At 42.7% G+C, this 21,231-nt stretch overlaps 1 protein-coding gene across 1 annotated transcript in view; it reads left to right on the forward strand.

The window, feature by feature from the left end:
* LOC113269870 (spermatogenesis-associated protein 31D1) overlaps window positions 1-20,212 on the forward strand; it is a 56,140-nt gene extending 35,928 nt beyond the window's left edge. Inside the window, exons 3-5 of the mRNA XM_057305553.1 lie at window positions 15,033-15,078; window positions 15,657-15,714; window positions 15,988-20,212. Coding sequence (XP_057161536.1) covers window positions 15,033-15,078; window positions 15,657-15,714; window positions 15,988-20,161 — 4,278 coding nt within the window. The 3' untranslated portion in view covers window positions 20,162-20,212. The remainder of the gene's footprint in view (window positions 1-15,032; window positions 15,079-15,656; window positions 15,715-15,987) is intronic.
* Window positions 20,213-21,231: the final 1,019 nt, after the last annotated feature.

The following is a 21,231-nucleotide window of genomic DNA, read 5'->3' on the forward strand; positions in this document are numbered from 1 at the left end:
GACCTAAAAGACCTTAACTCTTAAGGTCTTAAGGGTAGTCCTGTGCCCTGCTAAAGGTCACTCTGTCATAGGTCAGTTTTGCACTGTGTATGTATTTGATAAACAACCACTACGTTTATATGGAAAAGAAGTAATCCATTAAATTCTAAGTGGTGGATTTTTTTTTTTTTAATGGTGGTAGGTTTTGGGGCCAGTGTGCATTCGTGTCTATATCCTGGACTTACACCCCTTCTCCTCTGGAGTACCACAACTGTTTACTAGACTAAGCTTGGGTCATGAAGGAACATTACACCCAGTTTATTTTATTGCAGAAGGTATGAAGGCATGCACTAGATTTCCATTCGATTTTCACAGAAAACCCACATTGCCATCTCTATTGTTCGTGAAGGTCACTTAGGCAAAAATTGCACATTTTGAGGCAGCACTGGGTAAAATTTGGTGCCAGTTGAACCCCTGCCTTTATACTGGAGGGGTAATTAGGACCCTGGAAAGAAAGAAGTCCCATATTGAGTGTCTGAATTATGTTAAAATTGTGCAGACTCCAAGTTTCCAAGCCTTCTGACAGAAAATACACATATACATACACGTACACACATGCACACACACGCATGAAAGAGAGGACTAAAGAGAGAAGAAGTAGACCTGCGGTGGCCTCAGTTTCCAATTGGTAAAATGAGAAAGCCAGCCTACAAGGTTCTCCAAGGTAATTTCCGGCTCTGAGCGCAGCAGACCTCTCAAATCCTGGGCCTGTATTAGCCCTTTGTGGGCAGGGAAATGAAGAACACAGGTTGCTCTCCAGCAAAACTTTAATTGCAGAGCTTTAATTAGAAAAAGAATCAAAATTCTCTTTCAGATTATGTTTTTTTAATTTTAGTTTTAATTGTGCTTTTATTGTTTCCATTTTATTTTAAAAGAGAAATGAAAGCTGCAGTTTGCCAAATTGCTGCACACTTTTCCTTGCTATACAACTACCCTAGCAAGTTAACCTGAAACAATTTTCTAAAATGTATTTTTAATGAGAAACTGAGATCCCTGAAATTTGTCTTGAACATTTTTTTTTCCTTCAGACCTCTTATAGGGCTCTGGAGTTTCCATACCTCAGTGCCAAGGGCATGGCAAAGGAATTCGTCTCAGTTTAGTAATTACCTTATGTTAGTCTTGCTCAAAGTTGTTTTTCTCTTAATTGGTTAGAAGAGCCATTCAGATGCTTTGATTCTAGTCATCAAAGTTCCAATGGGAAGGGTAGGTGAATGTGCATGGAATGTTTATCCTATAAAAATGGCCATATCCAAAGCTTATGCAGAGTCAAGTCTTACAGGGGACTCTGAATAAGGGCAGGTCAATGTGAAAGAAAGCGTGAGAAAATGAAAGAGCTGATGTTAAGTCTGGGAGTATCCTTCCCTCTCCAAATTAGGCCTCACGATTATAGTGGACATTTATTTTTGCCCCCTCTCATGGCATGAGGGAAAGATCTTCCCAAAGTCCCCCTTTGTGCTTCCAGAATGCTGACTCACTCCCAGACTCCATAGTGGAGCATGCGCATTAGCCCACAGTTTCTCAGACTTTCTGTGGTGAAGGGCCAGTTTGCTTCCTCTCCCACTCCCCCATCCACCATGGGCTGATACTTGCATAAAATACAGTGCAAATGAATCACTGAAAAAAATGACACACAAAACAAAGAGACAAAATACAAGCCTTGGTTTTAATTATTAGACTCAATTACTCTGTCATATTGTAATAGAAGATTCTAACCACCCTCAATTTCTTTTTTTTCTTTATGTTAATCACCATACAGTACTTCATTAGTTTTTGATGTAGTGTTCCATGATTCATTATTTGCATATAATACCCAGTGCTCCTTGCAACATGTGCCCTCCTTAATACCCATCCCCCCACCCCCTCCCCTCTGAAACCCACAGATTGTTTCTCTCATAGTTCATCTCCTCCTCTGATTCCCCCCCTTCAGTTTTCCCTTCCTTCCCCTAATGCCCTCCATTCTATTCCTATGTTCCACAAATGAGTGAAACCATATGATAATTGTCTTTCTCTGCTTGACTTATTTCACTTAGCATAATCCCCTCCAGTTCCATCCATGTTAATGCAAATGGAGGGTATTCATCCTTTCTGATGGCTGAGTAATATTCCATTGTATATATGAACTACATCCTCTTTATCCGTTAGTCTGTTAAAGGGCATTTTGGCTTCTTCCACAGTTTGGCTATTGTGGACATTGCTGCTATGAACACTGGGGTGCCTGTGCCCCTTCTTAACCATCCTCAGTGTCTATACATGTTGCAGGTGGTAACAAGCATGTGGAAACAGGTACTGGTCCATGGACCACAGTTTGAGTAGCACTGACTTAGACCAGGCCAATAGTACTCTCCAGTTCCCAGTAATCATTTCAGGAGTGTTCTTATGACCTGAGCTGGTGCCATTCACCTGAATGTTAGGGCTTTAGTTGAGAACACTGGGACAATTCTGTTTTTTCTTGGCTGGATGCCATCTTGGGACCACAAGAGATGCTGCTTGAGAATGAGTCAACACTGAGAAAGCAGAACCAAGGGATAGTGAGTCAGAACCCGGATCTACTCCTATATTGCAGAGAAATATAAGCCAATAAATTAAAAGTGTGCAAGCCAGAATTCATCTGGTTTTCTATCATCTGTGAGGGAGTCTTATGTGATTACAGTGATTAACTTGCATATTTCTTCATGAACTCTCAATCAGCTTCTCTTTTGCCAGCCCTCTTTCCAAAAGAGTATGCCATTCTTCTGGTTATGAAGCTTCCCATTGCCCTCAGTACAAAGGTCAAATTTCTTAAACTGTCATTCAAAGCCTTTCACCGTTGATTCCCCTTCTACTTTTTCAGCCCAATTTTTGCTACTCTCATCCTCAGGCACGTACCATGCTTTAGCGTGACCAAACATGTATTTTTATGTATGTTCTAGGTGTGCTCATGTTCCCTCTGGCTGAATTGCCTTTACTCTTCCCACACCCTTTTCTGGCTTTCTAAGAATAGAACCTTGAGAACATAAAGTGTTCATTACTCTTAAACATTATGCATCACCATCATTCCTGCTGATTCAAGGGCTAATTTTGCAAGTGCTGGCAGGAGGGCAAATTGATGCACTCAGACATTTGATAAAACTTGCATTTAGACCCTAGAGATCTCATGTCATAGGGAATCTAATATGGTTTTACTAAACAAATCTCAGGAAGCAACATGCTTAGACAAAGTATGACTTTAAGTTACTATAAAAATGAATGAGCAAGAAATGAAAACATATGTCCACACCAAAACATGTACAGAAATAGCAGATTTATTCATAATAGCCAAAAAGTAGAAACAACCCAAATATTCAACTGATCAATGTGTAAATACAACATAGTATATCTATACAAGGGAATATGTTTGCTGTAAAAAGAAAGAAGTATTGATACACGATACAACATGGGCGAACCCTGAAACATTATGATAATGAAAGAAGGCAGATACAAAAGGCCATATATTGTATGATTCCATTCATATGAAACATCCAGAATTGACAAACCAATAGACAAAGTAGATTAGTGGTAACCTAGGGTGGGGGCAGGAGGAATGAGAAGACTGAAGGGTGAATGAAGCCTATGGGGAAGAGTTTCTTTTTAGAATAATGAAAATGTTATAAAGTTGATTGTGATGTTCTAAAGTTGATGAATGCACAACATTGTGAATACACTAAAAGCCACTGAATTGCACACTTTTAATGGGTGAATTATATGGTATGTGAATTGTCTCAATAAAGTGGCCTTTAAAAAAAAAAAGAAAGAAAGTGTATAGGAGTGTTATTCATAGTTGCCAAAACTGGGAAGCAGCCAAGGTGTCCTTCAATAGGTGAATGGATAAATCAACTGTGGTACATCCAGACAACGGATATTATCCAGTGCTAAAAAGGAATGAGCCATTAAGTCATGAAAAGACATGGAGGAGCCTTAAATGTATATCATGAAGTGAAAACAGCAAATCTGAAAAGGCTACACACTGTAGGATTCCAACTAGATGACATTCTGGAAAAAACTCTGAAGACAGTAAAAAGATCAGTGGTTGTCCGGGGTTAGGGGGCAAGATGGGATAAACAGGCAGAGCATAGGGGATTTTTAGGGCAGTGAAACTACTCTGTATGATACTACAATGGAAGATACATGTCTTCGTACATTTGTTCAAACCCATAGAATGTACAACGCCGAGAGTGAACTCTAATGTAAACTATGACTTTGAGTGAGAATGATGTGTCATTGTAGGTCCATTGATTGTAATAAATGCCCCCTGGATTATTGAGAGTGGGGGAGGTTGTGTGTGTGTGGTAGGGAGGCAAAGGGACATACGGGAACTCTGCACTTTCTGCTCAGTTTTGCTGTGAACCTGAAACTGTTCTAAAAAAAAATAAAGTCTACAGAAAGAAGAGGAGGAAGAGGAGGAAAGGGAAGAGGGAGAAGAAGAGGAAGACGTCCTGAATACCTCACAAGGCTCATCTCAGTTGGCACCAGCTATAAAATTTTCCCTGACCCTTCTCTCTTCTCCTTCCTGGCAGAAGAATTAAGTACTCCTTTATCTGTGTTTTCATTGTGTTCTTATTCCTGCTTCCTTTACAGTTCATATCACTTTATTATAGTGGTTGCAGGTCTCACTAAACTATGACCCGCTCAAGGGCTGAGGCAATACCTTGTTTTGTTGATGTTTCTACTAGAACTACTACATAGTAGAGTTCAATAAGTTTGGTGTGTGAATGAGAGACGTCTTACAGCTAGCTACTGTTGTCAATACAGTTTAAAAGGATCTTGTCCCAGAATCTGTTCTTTAGGCCTTTTGCTATCCTGAAAACAGCTGTCCCCATGTGGTTCGTCCCAGGGACACTGATGAGGATGGGAATGAGCGAGCATTGAGAACTGTCCCTAGAAAATGGAGAACATATGAGAATCTTAAACCAATGGCTTATCGAAACTTATCTATATGGAGTCTCTTCAAATAGAAGCATATTACTCTACTAGAACTTTTGGAAAATCCTCCTCCTTGGAGACAATGCAACCAAGTGCAGTATAAAATCCAGGACCAGACTTATGTGGTGACACAGGTCAGCTGGGAAGATGTCATGGGGTTGTGAGAGGATCTCACTCTACCAAAAGCCACCTCCGGATGGCTGCCTGAGATGCTCCTGTGAAAGCTTTGTTACAAAGCTTAGGGGTTAGAGGTACGTAAACTGTGGGAGATGTATTCCTGAGAAGGATGGCATTTTAAACTTCTGTTATTCACTTATGCTTTACTGAGAGTCATACGTAAAATGGTTCTTGAAAGCAGGTTTTCAGAGGGCAGTGGAGAAAACCTATAAAGACACTGGTGCCAAGAGTGAAAAGGAAAAGGTACCTAAAGGGGTAATATAAAAACAAAAGAACTTTACTTTTCTTCACAAACATGCCAGCATTTAATGGACAAAATGGATATTCTTAGCCACACAGCTGCTTTAATTGTAGGACTAGGGTGACTTTTTAAGAAATCCCTTAGGGGGATTGAGAGCACCGGGGATTTCGTTGTCAATGCTCCACTACTTGCAACTTACTGATCTACAGAAGTCACTTGCCCTCTCTGATCCTCGGTTTTGTTCTTTCATAATAGGGACACAATAATACCTGTCCTGCTTACATCATGGGCTGATTGTGAGGTTGCTCCCAGTAAAATTCTTTAAAAATTAGCAAATCATTTACACTTGATGTTAGTGTAGAGAGGATAAGTGCTGTGAACCTCCCCTACTGAATATCAGTTGGGGTTATTTTTGGTGAGATCATATATATATATATATATATATATATATATATATATATATATATGGAGAGAGAGAGAGAGAGAGAGATATGTACCTTTAATGTCTTGTTCCTTTAAATTTTGAAGGAACTTCTACCAGGTTCTGAAAAAAGTTTTAACTCAAGGCACATAAATGTACCTAAGGATATCTAGCCCACATATGCCCTTTTAAAAGAGAAAAGCCATTCTTTGACTATCTTATTCTCAAAGAATCATCAATTTGTATCAGAAAATTGGAGAGGTTAGACATGCAGAGCTGCCTTTCTAAGGAGCATGATGTGTTTGAGCATTTGCGACCCACAGTACCTGTCACTTTGCTCATCTGTTCCAGAGATCACCTGGCAATTCACAAATGCAGCAGGACACCTGTCCCATGTACCTGTGTAACTCTCAGCCGGTAGAGGGCTTTTTGGTAGAACAGCACCATGAGGTCCTTAAGGACAGAGACCAGGACTTAAAGGTGTTTGTATCTCTTGGTTGCCAAAAGTAAATATTTATTAAATGAAAATGTGGCTGGGACTGCATGTCAGGATGAGGAGGAAGTGGTGCGTCTTGGCAGATTTGATCTTCCAGGCAGGTTACCTGTTCCTGCATAATTGAAAGGAGACTCTGCTGGGCCAGGGTGAAGGCTGTTCTACCTTTTCCCAGACGATCAGGTTAACAGTGTTAGGCCAGGGGTGTCAAATAAAGGGCATCACAATTTAAGAAAGACATGAGAAGTTAGAGGAGGCAGTTCAGAGGACAGCTGTCATGAGGATAAAGAGCTTAGAAAAGAAGACGTAGCAAGAGTGGAGGGAAATATTGGGATTATTTAAACCTGACAAAAGGAGCCTGGAAAAGTGTCATAGGTAGTTGATTTTCAAACATATGTGGGGATGATTATATAGGGTGGAGCTTCTAAACACTTTTCCATGGCAAGGCACTCTTAGATAAAGATATACAAGCCCACAAGGGCAATCAGGTGAGCCTCTCCAAGACTACATTCTGCAGAGAGGAGTCCAAGATGGCGGAGGAGTAGGAGACTTAAATCTCGTCTGGCCCCAGGAATTCAGCTAGAGAGCTATCAAACCATTCTAAACACCTACCAACTCAACTGGAGAATGAGGAAAAGAATAGCAGCAACTCTATGAACAGAAAAGTGACCACTTTCTGCAAGGTAGGATGTGCGGAGAGGTGAATCTGAGGTGGGAAGATAGACCATGGGGTTGGGAGTCTCCGTCAGTCAGCTACCAGCAAGTGCTAGAGCCGAGGAGCACAAAATCAGACCTTTTAGAAGCCTGCTCCGCTGAGGGACATTGCTCTAGTGACTAAGTGGGGGGTGGAACCCTCGCTGGGACAGTGTGGTCTCAGGACCCTCAGGGTTACAGAAAGACCAGGGGTGCCTGAGTGCGGCAGAGCTCCCAGGTATTGGAGCAGGGAAGCCGGCAGCACAGAGTGAGCCGAGGAGTGGGCTCTCAGCTCAGGGTGGCCATAAACCGTGGTCTTGGAGCCGGGGCCCAATCAGCAGAACCAGGGAGACTCCCCTTCCTCTCCCGGGAGGAGCGGTGTGGGAGCGCACCACAGGAATCTGTTGGATTTGGAGACTCCAGACAGGACCATGTGCCAGAGATAGAAACGCTCGGTCACAGGCCTGTGAGCACAAGAGTGGACCAGGGAGACAGGAGTGAATGACTGCTTTTCTCTGAGGGCGCACTGAGGAGTGGGGCCCCGAGCTCTCAGTTCCTCTGGGGCCAGAGATTGGGAGGCCACCATTTTCATTCTCACTCTCTAAAGCTGTACCAAAAGCCTTCAGGGAACAAAAACTGCAGAGAGCAAACCTGAGCAGATGACTTAGCTTGGCCCCTGGCAAAGGAGGTGCAATCCCACCGGGGCAAAGACACTTGAGAATCACTGCAACAGGCCCCTCTGCTGGAAGATCAGCAAGAACATCCAGCCAAGACCAAGTTTACCAATGAATAAGAACTGCAAAACCCCAGCTCTAGGGGAGCACAGCACATAGAATTCATGGCTTTTTCCCCCAAGATTCTTTAGTCTTTCAACTTTATTTAAAAAAATTTTTTTTCTTTATTTCTTTTTTCTTTTTTAATTGAATTATTTCCTTTTTCAACCAACTTCTCATCAATTCCTTTTTTAAAATCATTTTTAATTTTCATTTTTATACTCATATTCTATCCCTTCATTGTATTTAACCTTATTTTTTGTATAAGTTTTCTTTCTTTAAAATTTTGGGATGCAGTTTCTCCTAACAGACCAAAATATACCCAAAATCTAGTGTATGGCTCTTGTCTATTCACCCAACTGATCACATTCTTCTTTTTTTTCTTTTTTCTCTTTTTGTCTTTTCTTTTTTCTTTTTTGTTTTACCCAGGTGTTGGGTCTCTTCTGATTTGTTTAGTATGTATTTCCCTGTGGTTGTTGTTGCCATTTTAGTATTTTGTTCTCTCATTCATCTGTTCTTTGCTGGACAGAATGACAAGATGGAAAAACTCGCCTCAAAAAAGAGAACAAGAGGCAGTACTTATTGCCAGGCACCTGATCAATATGGACATAAGTAAGATGTTAAGATGTCAGGACAGAGTTCAGAATAAGGATGATAAAGATACTAGGTGGGCTTGAAAAAAGCATAGGAGACACTAGAAAATCCCTTTCTGGAGAAATAAAAGAACTAAAATCTAACCAAGTTGAAATAAAAAAGAATATTAATGAGATGCAATAAAAAATGGAGGTTCTAATTGCTAGGATAAATGAGGCAGAAGAGAGAATTAGTGATACAGAAGACAAAATAATAGAGAATAAAGAAGCTAAGAAAAAGAGATAAACAAGTACTGAATCATGAGGGGAGAATTCAGGAGATAAGTGGTAGCATAAAGTGAAACAATATTAAACAATATAAAAATAATTGGGATCCCAGAAGAAGAGGAAAGAGAGAGAGGGGCAGAAGGTATATTGGAGCAAATTATAGCAGAGAACGTCCCTAACCTGGGGAAGGAAACAGGCATCCAAGTCCAAGAGGCACAGAGAACCCCCCCCCTCCAAATCAATAAAAATAGGTCAACACCCTGACATCTAATAGTTTTACTATTTACTACTATTTCTCAGAGACAGAGAAAATCCTGAAATCAGCTCAGGACAAGAGGTCTATAACCTACAACAGTAGAAACATTAGATTGGCAGCACACTTATCCACAGACACCTGGCCGGCCAGAAAGGACTGGCATGATATATTCAGGGTACTAAAAAAGAAAAATATGCACCCAAGAATACTTTATCCACCTAGACTGTCATTGAAAACAGAAGGACAGATAAAAAGCTTCCAGGACAAATAGAAACCAAAAGAATTTGCAATCACCAAGCCAACCCTACAAAAAATATTGAAAGGGGTCGGTCCTCTAAGCAAAGAGAGAGCCCAAAAGTAACATAGACCAGAAAGGAACAGAGACCATATACAGTAACAGTCACCTTACAGGCAATACAATGGCACTAAATTCATCTCTCTCAATAGTTACCCTGAATGTAAATGGGCTAAATGCCCCAATCAAAAGACACAGCATATCAGATTGGATAAAAAAGGCAAGACCCATCAATATGCTATCTGCAAGAGCCTCGTTATAGACCCAAAGACACCTCCAGATTTAAAGTGAGGGGGTGGAAACCATTTAGCATGCTAATGGATATCAAAAGAAAGCTGGGGTGTCAATCCTTATATCAGACAAATTAGATTTTAAACCAAAGACTATAATAAGAGATGAAGAAGGACACTATATCATACTTAAAGGGTCTGTCCAACAAGAAGATACAGCATTTGTAAATATACCCCAAAATGGGAGGAGCCAATTATATGAGCCAATTAATAACAAAATCAAAGAAACACACTGACAATAATACACCAGTAGTAGGAGACTTTAACACCCCCCCTCACTGAAATGGACAGATCATCTAGCAAAAGATCAACAAGGAAATAAGGGCTTTAAATGACACTCTGGATCAGATGGATGTCACAGAAATATTCAGAACATTCCCTCCCAAAGCTACAGAATACACATTTTCTTGAGTGCACATGGAACATGCTCCAAAATAGATCACATCCTAGGTCACAAAATCAGGTATCAACCGGTACCAAAAGTTTGGGGTCATTCCCTGCATATTTTTAGACCACAATCCTTTGAAACTGGAACTCAATCACAAGAGGAAATTTGGAAAGAACTCAAACACATGGAGGCTAAAGAGCATCCTATTAAAGAATGAATGGGTCAACCATGAAATTAAAGAAGAGCTAAACAAATTCATGGAAACAAATGAAAGTGAAAACACAACTGTTCAAAACCTTTGGGATGCAGCAAAGGTGGTCCTAAGAGGGAAGCATATAGCAATACAAGCCTTTCTCAAGAAACAAGAAAGGCTTCAAATATACAACCTAACCTTACACCTAAAGGAATGGGAGAACAGCAAATAAGGCCTAAACCCAGCAGGAGAAGAGAAATAATAAAGGTCAGAGCAGAAATCAATGAAATAGAAACCAAAAGAACAATAGAACAGATCAATGAAACTAGGAGCTGGTTCTTTGAAAGAATTAATAAGATTGATAAACTCCTGGCCAGGCTTATCAAAAAGAGAGGAGAAGGAACCTAAATAAATAAAACCATGAATGAAAGAGGAGGGATCACAACCAACACCAAAGAAATACAACTAATTACAAGAACATATTATGAGCAACTATACGCCTAAAAATTAGATAATCTGGAAGAAATGGATGCATTCCTAGAGATGTATAAACTACTAAAACTGAACCAGGAAGAAATAGAAAACCTAAACAGACCCATAACCAGCAAGGAAATTGAAGTAATAATCAAAAATCTCCCAACAAACAGCGCAGGGCTGGATGGCTTCTGAAGGGAACTCTACCAAACATTTAAGACGAATTAATACCTACTCTTCTGAAGCTGATTCAAAATGCAGAAATGGAAGGAAAACTTCTAAACTCTTTCTATGAGGCCAGCATTACCTTGATCCCAAAACCACATAAAAACTCCACCAAAAAGGAGAATTACAGACAAAATCCCTGATGAAAATGGATGCAAAAATCCTCACCGAAATACTAGCCAACAGGATCCAACAGTACATTAAAAGGATTATTCACCACGACCAAGTGGGATTTATTCCTGGGCTGCAAGGGTGGTTCAACATCCACACATCAATGTGATACACTATATTTTTAATAAAAGAAAGGACAAGAACCATATGATCCTCTCAATAGATGCAGAAAAAGCATTTGACAAGGTACAACATCTTTTGTTGATTAAAACTCTTCACAGTGTAGGGATAGAGGGTACATACCTCAATATCATAAAAGCCAGGCTATCATTCTCAATGGGGAAAAACTAAGAGCTTTTCCCCTAAGGTCAGGAACACGGCAGGGATTTCCACTATCACTACTGCTGTTCCATAGTATTAGAACTCCTAGCCTCAGCAATCAGACAACAAAAAGAAATAAAGGCATCTGAATCTGCAAAGAAGAAGTCAAAATCTCACTCTTTGAAGATGACATGATACTTTACATGAAAAACCCAAAAGACTCCACCCCAAAACTGCTAGAACTCATACAGGAAACCAGGAAAGTGTCAGGATATAAAATCAGTATAGAGAAATCATTGTATTTCTATACACCAACGAGGCAGAAGAAAGAGAAATTAAGGATGTAATTAATGTAATCCCATTTACAATTGCACCAAAAAACATAAGATACCTAGGAATAAATCTAACCAAATAGGCAAAGGATCTGTATTCAGAAAACTATAGAATACTCATGAAAGAAATTGAAGAAGACACAAAGAAATGGAAAAACATTCCGTGCTCATGGATTGGAAGAACAAATATTGTTAAAATGTCTATGCAACCTAGACATTCTATGAAATAAATGTTAAAATGTCTATGCAATCTATACATTCAATGAAATATCTATCAAAACACCATTAACATTTTTCACAGAGCTAGAACAAATAATCCTGAAATTTGTATGGAACTAGAAAAGGCCCCTAATAGCCAGAGGAATGTTGAAAAAAAACAAAGCTGGTGGCATCACAATTTAGGACTTGAACCTCTATTACAAAGCTGTCTGAGTAACAATTATAACAATTATAATTATGATATAAGTACCATAAGCTGAGTAACAATTATACATATGTGTTCACAAGGTGAAAAATAAGTAGATTTATGATTTATAAATGTCTGTATATGTACATCACACATATAATTTAGTGTAATAAAATATTTATACTACAATGAGTTTTTTTTTTTTAAGATTTTATTTATTTATTCGACAGAGATAGAGACAGCCAGCGAGAGAGGGAACACAAGCAGGGGGAGTGGGAGAGGAAGAAGCAGGCTCATAGGGGAAGAGCCTGATGTGGGGCTCGATCCCAGATCGCCAGGATCACGCCCTGAGCCGAAGGCAGACGCTTAACCGCTGTGCCACCCAGGCGCCCCTACAATGAGTTTCTTAATAAACTATCATTTCATTGCAAAAAAACCCAAAGACTACATTCTGCAATAAGGCTGTGACACTCCTGGGTCTCACCTTGCCACCAGAGGACTGAGGGGATCAATAGCTTAGCATACTGATACCTATCCTTGCCTTTGTGGAGTTTATGAACTGTATGTTTCTGTTCCTCCCCAAATTCCTATGTTGAAACCCTAATCCCAATGTGATGGTATTAGGAGATGGGGGCTTTGGGAGGTGATTAGCTCATGATGGTGGGGCCCTCAGAAATGAGATTAGTACCCTTAGAAAAGAGACCCCAGAAACTTCTCACCCACTCTTTCTGCCACATAAGGTTGTAGGGAGATATACCTGCTTGTGAACCAGGAAGTAGTTCTCAACAGACACATATTTTCCTGTGCTTTGATCTTGGACTTCCCATCCTCCAGAACTATGAAAAATATGTGTTGTTTAAACCACCCAGTCTATGGTATTTCTGTTACAGCGCCACAACTCACTGAGAAAGGATTTGTATACCTATTAGGGAATTAATGTACAGAACACAGACGATCTATATTTTAGGTAGAGTAAAAACTAGGGTCAAGATCTTATGAAAGATTGAAATAAAAGGAGAAAACACTTTAATTCTTCAATTTGAAAAATACTGGATTGTTTTTTCAAAGAGTGTGTGTGTGTGTGGCATGTCCCCAAACCTTTTATGCAGTTTAGCTTCACTAACTTCAGGAAAGTAAGTCCTACAGACTTACCCCCAAGACCGTTTGAAGGTTTAATTATTTACATTTATTTTATACTAATTTTAGTTTTGGGAATATTGAATAATGCATTATTGATTTTAATTGAGTCAGCCTCTCTGAAGATACTAACAGCTGAATAAAACAAAAACTAAAATGTGCTATGCAACATGAACAAAACCAAAGTGTGAAAGAACTTTAAGGTCTATATCTGGGCTCATCTAAAGGCAAAAACTTTTTTTTTTTTTTTTGGTAAGACTTTATTTGATAGAGAGCACAAGCAGGGGAGCTGCAGGCAGAGGGGAAGGGAGAAGCAGGCTCCCTGAGGAGCCCAATGTGGGGCTCAATACCAGGACCCTGGGATCATGACCTGAGCTGAAGGCAGTTAACCAACTGAGCCACCCAGGTGCCCCAAGCAAATACATTCTATAGGAAAGATGGATTTGAGGACATATGTGATCCTGAGTGTAAATGTCAGGGTATAAGCAAAAATTCCAGGTACTTTTGCAGACTTTCAAGACAGTGGAATTGGTAAGACCCAAGTCAAGGTCTCCAGACAGTAAAGGGGGACCCAGGTAATATACGGGTTATAGGTGGAACAAGCAGAACATTTCATTAAGGTAAGCATATATGATATGACAGAAAGGTGTAGGAAAATAGGATGGCAGAGCAGGACAGAGAGACCTGAAGGACCTGGGAGTGGTGGAGGGGGTCTTCTGGGCTAGTGGATGGGAGAGGGGCTGTGGACACACCCTCTTCAATTGTTACCCCTGCCACTCAGAAATCCTTTGTGACTCTTCAGTACTCTGTGATGTAAGCCTGGGGAGGGTATATATTCAGCATCTCAGCGCTAAGAGCTCAGTTGCCTACGAGCAGCTTTGCGATTCAGACAATGGAGTTCAAAGACTTGAATGTTCTCTCATTTCTGAATACTCTTACTGAACCATGTCTGAGCTTTGACTCGACATGCTTGAAGATTGACCCCAACTTCACCTTCCTGTGTGGGTTGGGATTGCTCCTCCTCTTCCTGTGCTACCTGATGGGAATTCCATTTCCAACTTGGAAAACCAAACCCACCCAAAAGGTAAGGAATCCTGGGGGAGCCCTCAACATAGATTATGGTTTCCATTTCTAATCCCAAATTTTATTAATTTATTTAAAATATTTTACTTAAGAGAAAGCAAGAGAGCACAAGTAGGGGAGAGGGGCAGAGGGAGAGCTAAGCAGGGAATCTAATGTGGGGTTGGAACCCAAAACCCTGGAATCATGACCTGAGCTGAAGGCAGACGCTTAACCAACTGAGCAACCCAGGCACCCCTAATCCCAAATTTTAAAATGAGTTTGGTAGGGTCAGAGAAACACCTAAAATGGAAATCTTAAGAGACATTTGCTCCTCTAGAAGAAATGGTCTGGCAGGGATAAGGATTAAGGACGGACTAAGGTTTCTACTTGAAACTCAGTCTTATCTGGGTATGGTGGTGGGTCTTCAGTAAAATCCCAAACACAGGTATTTTGTAGTCCTGGATTGGGTTATTTAGCGAGTAGGGAATCTGTAAGAGAACGAAGTTTCCCAGGACTTGATCATGTCACGGCATCACTCAAGCCTTCTTTTGTGTGGGGCTGATCAGGAGAACTGTGTTGAGTCTCTGAGAAGACACTGGGGTCTGAGGTATGTCGTAAGATACAGGTTCCTACCTGACGGAGCACAGATGTGACCATCAGGGTTCAATTTCTATGTCCTCACTGAACAAAGGACTTCTGACTGAGAATATCGTGTGGACTTCACAGAAAAAAATCCTCCTTTGAGTTTTTCAAAATAAATATTGACATTTTATAACCTTAAAAATTGATAAAAGCAAGGAACACAAAGTTCTATTAATTAAAGTTCTCCTATTCTTGGATAAAGAATGTTTCCATTTCTGAGAGAAGAGTGAGATTAATCTCAACCCATCATTTGTTTTTGTTCCAGCGTCAGGGCAGAGCCAAGAGGAGGAGGAAAGGTGGGACTCTGAAAGGTAAGGTTCTGCCTATTTCACCTGAGCTCTCCAAGGGTGACCCTTCTTGTCCTTTCCATGAGGGCCCAGGGCCTTGATCTCTGAGGATGCCAGCTACTAGATACAGTCCCCCTCTTAGAAAACAGAGGCCTCAGAGGAGAGGCTCATGGAAAGGCAGAGCGTAAAACCCTTCTCAGATTCCCTGCTTTGCCCATCCCTGAGCATGAAGCAGTGTTGGGCCTGGGCAATGGGTGTTGCCCAATAGATGGCCATGTGAGATGTCAAGAGTCAGAACTTCTGTCTCCTGACTTTGTGAAAGACTTGTGACATCATAATATCAGGGATTCTTCCCTGAGGTAACCACTGACCTCTGTGCTTCACAGAGGTGGTCTGAGAATCACATGAGATAATTTACATGAAAGTACTTTATACATGAAGCAAGAATACTAATCAGGTTCACATCGTTGACCATTTGACCTCATCTGTTGATTATTGGGGCTTTCGGAGTCTAATATCTCATGTATGTTCCATAAGGGGACTCTTGCATTAACACCTGTTTCTATTTTCACTACATATAACACATTCTCCTGGTTTCCTAGACTACAGATGCTACCAGAGACAAGTGGAGGAGACCCGGAAGCTGATCTCTGTTTTAAGGTGGTGACCAGTCTTTCTCCTTCTATCCTGATCCCTCTTAGAGCACGTTTTATGCATTTGTAGGGATTCAATGCAGCCTGCCATAGTCATGGGAGGGGGTAGCCATAGGAACAGGAACTGGGGTGAAGGCTACTGAGTACCTTGTGAAGTCATAATGGTGGGGCATTGTGAAGGGGCAGCAGGCTTCAGGCGGCCCCTCCCTTGCCAGGCCAGCATGTCTTCCTCCCCTTGTTCCAGTCCTGGCTATAGCTTTGTACCTCCTGTCTCCTGCAGCCCCCTAGGCCGGCATCATGATACCATCCACTTTCGTCAACTGTTATGTCCAGACTCCTCCTGTGAGGTATGTAACAGTACAACTGCTGAGATCAATCGGCTGCTGTTCCCGGAGGCCCTGCAAGATGCTCCTCCCTTGGCTACCACAGCTCCTGTGACTTCCTCATCGTTCACTCTCTCCCCTGACTCCTCAGCAGTCCCTCCAGGAGACCTAATATCAACTTCTCTGCCTGAGCTTTCCCCACCACCTGCCTCCAACTTCTCACCTAACCCAGTGATCCCCGTGGCTAACTTTTTTCCACCCTCACCACCGGGTGATTCTTTGCCACCAGAGCCTCTTACTTGCTTGGATTCCAAATCCCCTGTGGACCATTTCCCACCCCAGCCCCTTGCCTTTCCTCCTCTCCCACCATTAGATGCTCAGACAGCGAATCCTGTTGTCCAAACAGAGGCCACTTTGTCTCTAAATACCATCTTCTCTCTGGACCCTACCCTTTCCCAAGATATCAACCCCTTACCGGACTTGTCCCAGCCAGTGAATCACACTGAGACCGTTGCTTGTCATCATGCACCACCAACCGTGTCTGCTTCACCACCACCAGACTGCAGTTTAACTGTGACTAAATCTAAATCAATTTCCATCTCAACAAAGCCTGTTTCAGAGAGCTCATCTCCAGATAGCCCTAGTGGGTTGTCTACTTCTGTCCCAAAAATCACAGGCACCGACCACTCCAGATTGTCAATTTTAGACTTCCCTGGGTGGCAAACTCATGCCAAAGGCTTCTTCCCTTCAACCTTGGCTCCATGTGATTTCCATCAAGAGTTTCTGGCCCTCCATTCTTCAGAGGCTTCTTCCAGGGGAGACCCTGCAGCCAACTTTGTAGAGCCTGGTAACCTCTCACTTCTCAGCCCTGATGGCCTGGCACTTCTAGAGAAACAAGTCCAAAAGAGGAGTGACGTCCTGATGTGGCAGGAAATGAAAAAGGGTTCTTTTCCAAAACAAACAACTGCTGATAAACATGACTTGGCAGCCTCCCTTCCTTTCAGGAGCAGCAAAGACCAATCAAAGGAGCTGCATATGCATCAGCAGCCCCCATATCCTACAACTTTGGAGGAGGGCCATTTACAGCAAACCCCTATCCAGCTCTTCTGGGGTCTCCCAACTCTTCATAGTGAGTCCTTGTTCTCTGCCGCCCATGTCTCAGATGATTGTTCCTCCATCTTTATTTTCAACAGAATCTCAAATGCCTCCACAGAGCAGGAATCCCCAGTAGTTCCCCATCCTCTTCCTCTATCCTTGCCTGAGAACCAGCCTCAACTCCTGACTCAAACCCAGCCCCAATCCCAGCCCCCACCTATCCCTCAGGTCCAGCCCCAGGCCCACCTTCAATCCCCACTCCCAATCCTGCCATCTTGTCCTCTACCCCAGATTAAGATCTGTGGAGTGTGTTATCACAGACCTCAGAATGAATCAGAGTCTCTCATGTCAACTGAAATGGAACATCTGGAATGGAATGTGTTGCAGAAGGAACAGGAAAGTATGTGGGGTTTACCCACTGTTGTCCAAAGATCCCAGGAGGACTTTTGTCCTTCAGCTCCTAACCCTTCTCTTAACCGTAGGGCCTCCCAGGCCCATGTTGCAATCTGTATCCCTCCTGGTCAGTTTCCTCTCAGTGATGAGCTTCGGACAAAACTAGAGCGTCACCTTCGAAAGAGGCTCATCCAACACCGGTGGGGAATGCCCCGCAGGATCTATGAGTCTCTATCACTGATGACGCGTCCAAGTATTTTTTCAGAGATACCTGAGTCACAGCACTATCGTGGACGCACATGGATCTCTAAGAGTCAGAGTAAATTGAGCACATCTGAAAGCATCTATGAGGGGGGCTCAGACATCCTTCAGCTAGAGGATGATGACCTGGAGAAGGACGATGACCAGAAGGACAAAAATGACCCGGAGAAGGACAACAATGACCTGGAGAAGGACAACAATGGCCTGGAGAAGGACAACAATGACAAAAACTTAACAGTGTCTGTGGAGACTGCAGGTCAGAGACAACTTGAAAATGCTCTGAAAAAACATCTGAGCAAAAAGTTAGAAGAAATCAGTGAGGGTCGGCTCCCTGGGACTGTGCATAATTCATGGCATAGGATGAAGCAGGCATTGCTTCTTTCTGAGAAATCCCACACTGAAGTAAAACAGAAAAGTTTGTCACCATCAGTGGTTGAGGACTACTCCCTGAATACCTTCCAGGAGCTTCCCTTTGTTGAATCTAGTGCACAACAGATGCTGGAAGCCCATATTGAAAGGTTTCGTAAGAGGATGACATGGGGACTTCCCCCCAGGGTCCTTGAATCCATAGAGCTCTTTAAATCGATAGAGGCCACATCCCGTTCTAGCTTTTCCTCCTCAACCAACCTGATTTCTGAGGTAAATTCTAAACCTGGGAGCTTCAACTCCCTTAGAGGAAGCTCTAAATATCTCCATGGAGACAAAGAAGCAACAGCGAATTCAGCCCCCATCCTGGATCGTCCTCTCCCTGCCACCTCAACTGTGGGCAAGGAAGAACAGAGAATTCCGAGGCAATCACCCTCTGATATTAACCAAGAGTTTGCAGAGGATGTTCAGAAAATTAAGGATGGCAGACAGACTTGTACACCTGTCAAACATGACACCGTAGGCAACAGATGGCCCCCAAAGCTGCCTGCAAGGCAAGCTGGGGCCAGACAGGAGCCAAAGGATAAGAGTGCAAATTCCAGCGGTAGAGGAGGAATGCAACAAGGCAAAAAGATGAAGAATCTAGAACCTGCTGTTGTGCCCACAGTGTCCAGGGAGATATTCAGGGCCAAGGAACTTGATGCTCACCAGTCACAGTTTAATATCTTGACAACCAGCAAGCCAGGAAGCTCCCAAATTGTAAAGGTGAATGAGAATAAAGTCAAAACTACTGTCCCCATTAACCCCCCCCCACCAAACATATCAATTCCCCAAGATCCTGAATCATCAACCCTTAAAGAACAACTGTTGCATGAGTTAAAGCTGAAACTGGAGAACAGAAAGCATAGCCAGGCACAAGCCCAATGCACTGGCTTGCCCCCTGCTGCAGATACTTTGACTTATAAGACCTCACTGACTCATGCCCAGGGTGTCTCCACTGGGGACATGGGAGCTTCCCAAGTGCTCCATGTCCATTCAGAGGACACAGGAATTAACAGGGAACAACAGCAGGAGCCCTGGGTCCCTAGGCATGTCTTAAGGAAGTGCCAGAACAATCTCCCACCAGCTGTAATGACCATGAGCCCTCGGGCCTCCAAGGCAAAAGAGCTTGGTGGAGGGGATGCAGGATTGGGTACATCCCAACTTAGAAGAAACAGTTTCCACCCTACTGAGGATGTGGCATTGAAGAAGAGGTTCCCAGCTCGGGATGTGGTATTGAAGGAAAAGCTGGAAAGCAAGACTTCCCAGACCCTATCACAGATGGGTCAGCCTCCTTCTGAAAGCCTTTTCAGAAAAAAAATGAAGCATTTTTTGCAATGGCTTAATCCTGGGATAAAATGCAAAAAGCAAGAAAACTTCCAGGAAAAGGGAAGCCCCCTATCATCTGTGGAAAGCAGAGGCCTACTTAAAGGTCGAACTGCCTTTACTGGGACGACCAAAGCTCAGAAAATTACGCCAGACGTTGGAAAGTTCCTAGAGGAGAAAATGAGGTGTCGGCATGCAATAGATAGCACCTGCCCTCGACAGCCCATTCCCTCCCCAGTCAAGTTTGGGAAAACTCAGCAGAAAGCACAAGTGTGGGCCCAGGCACAGCCTGTCCAGGGGTATCCCCTCAACTACAGGGCTCCCTCATATAGGGGGACAAATACCAAGTCCTGCCACCAAGAAGTTGTCTGTGCTGGCCAAGGCCATACTGGAAGCATCAGACAGATCAGAGACCAGTATATGCCCCAGAAAGCTGTGGCATTTAAGGACCAGCTACTGCATCAGAAGTACCCCCTATCCATGGCCCACAGGGAGCCTGCGCCCCACCCAAACACCACCTGCAGGCATCAGGCTGGCCAGGGGCCTCGGGTCACTGCTGAAGGCACTGCGTTCAGAGAGCTGTCTCAACTATTTAGACAGAAAACCCTTCTCCAGAATTTCCAGGAGGGGATATTTCCCACTCCAAAATAATCCCTTGTGAAGAATATTGATTCTCTCCAATAAATGTTTCTCTAATAGTAATGTCTGTTCTGTGTACTGTACTGGGGGCATGGGTTTAGGGCAACTCAGTTCAGCTGTTACTGATTGCTTCCTTTGGCTTCTAAAAGGTGACCAATCTCCTGAGCTCTTGAGAAATAGATATCATGGGCTTTTGGGGGCTTTGGCGGGCCACTTCAGAGATGAAAGTTGAGGAGATGGGCTCTCTCTCCTGCCCCTTACTGAAAATGTATAGTAGCTCACAGCTTACTCCTCATGGAATGTTTTGTACCCTTTAGAGCAAGTCTTCTATATCTGAGGAGGAAGATCAGGTATAGTTTTCAGAAAATAATGATTAAGCCACTGTTTTTTCTTTACTGTTATTGTGTTTACAGTAGCTTAATACGGTAGCTTAATAAGGTAGCTTAATCATTATTTAGAAGTCAGTGATCAGGGGCGCCTGGGTGGCACAGCGGTTAAGCGTCTGCCTTCGGCTCAGGGTGTGATCCCGGCATTGTGGGCTCGAGCCCCACATCGGGCTCCTCCGCTATGAGCCTGCTTCTTCCTCTCCCACTCCCCCTGCTTGTGTTCCCTCTCTCGCTGGCTGTCTCTATCTCTGTCAAATAAATAAAAATAAAATCTTAAAAAAAAAAAAAAAGTCAGTGATCAGAGGATCCCACAGGTGGGTGAACTCTGAATGGGAGTGTTTGGGGGCTGTCATCCCAGTTGATCTTGGGCTGGCTGGGGTAGGGGTGAAGAACAGCATAGATGTTGCTTAAGAATCTGTCATGTGAGTCACATTAAACTTGACATTGAGGTTTCCCACCGGAAGTGCTTCCCTTTCCTGGGCGTTTCTTCAGGCTGCCTGACTGATGATGTTTTTTGCAGAACAAAAGCACCATTTAGCTTTAGGTAGGTTTGTTGACCAGGTAGCTACCACCTTCCAGGGTAAGAACCTTTGAAGAAATGAATAGGTAAAAGTGACCTTCCTGGTGGAACAAAGGTTTGTCTATGTCTAATCATCCCCTTATCATGACCCTGTCCAGCTCCCCTCCTTCCTCAGT

The sequence above is a fragment of the Ursus arctos genome, unplaced genomic scaffold (genome assembly GCF_023065955.2).
Source record: "Ursus arctos isolate Adak ecotype North America unplaced genomic scaffold, UrsArc2.0 scaffold_33, whole genome shotgun sequence".
NCBI lineage: Eukaryota > Metazoa > Chordata > Mammalia > Carnivora > Ursidae > Ursus > Ursus arctos.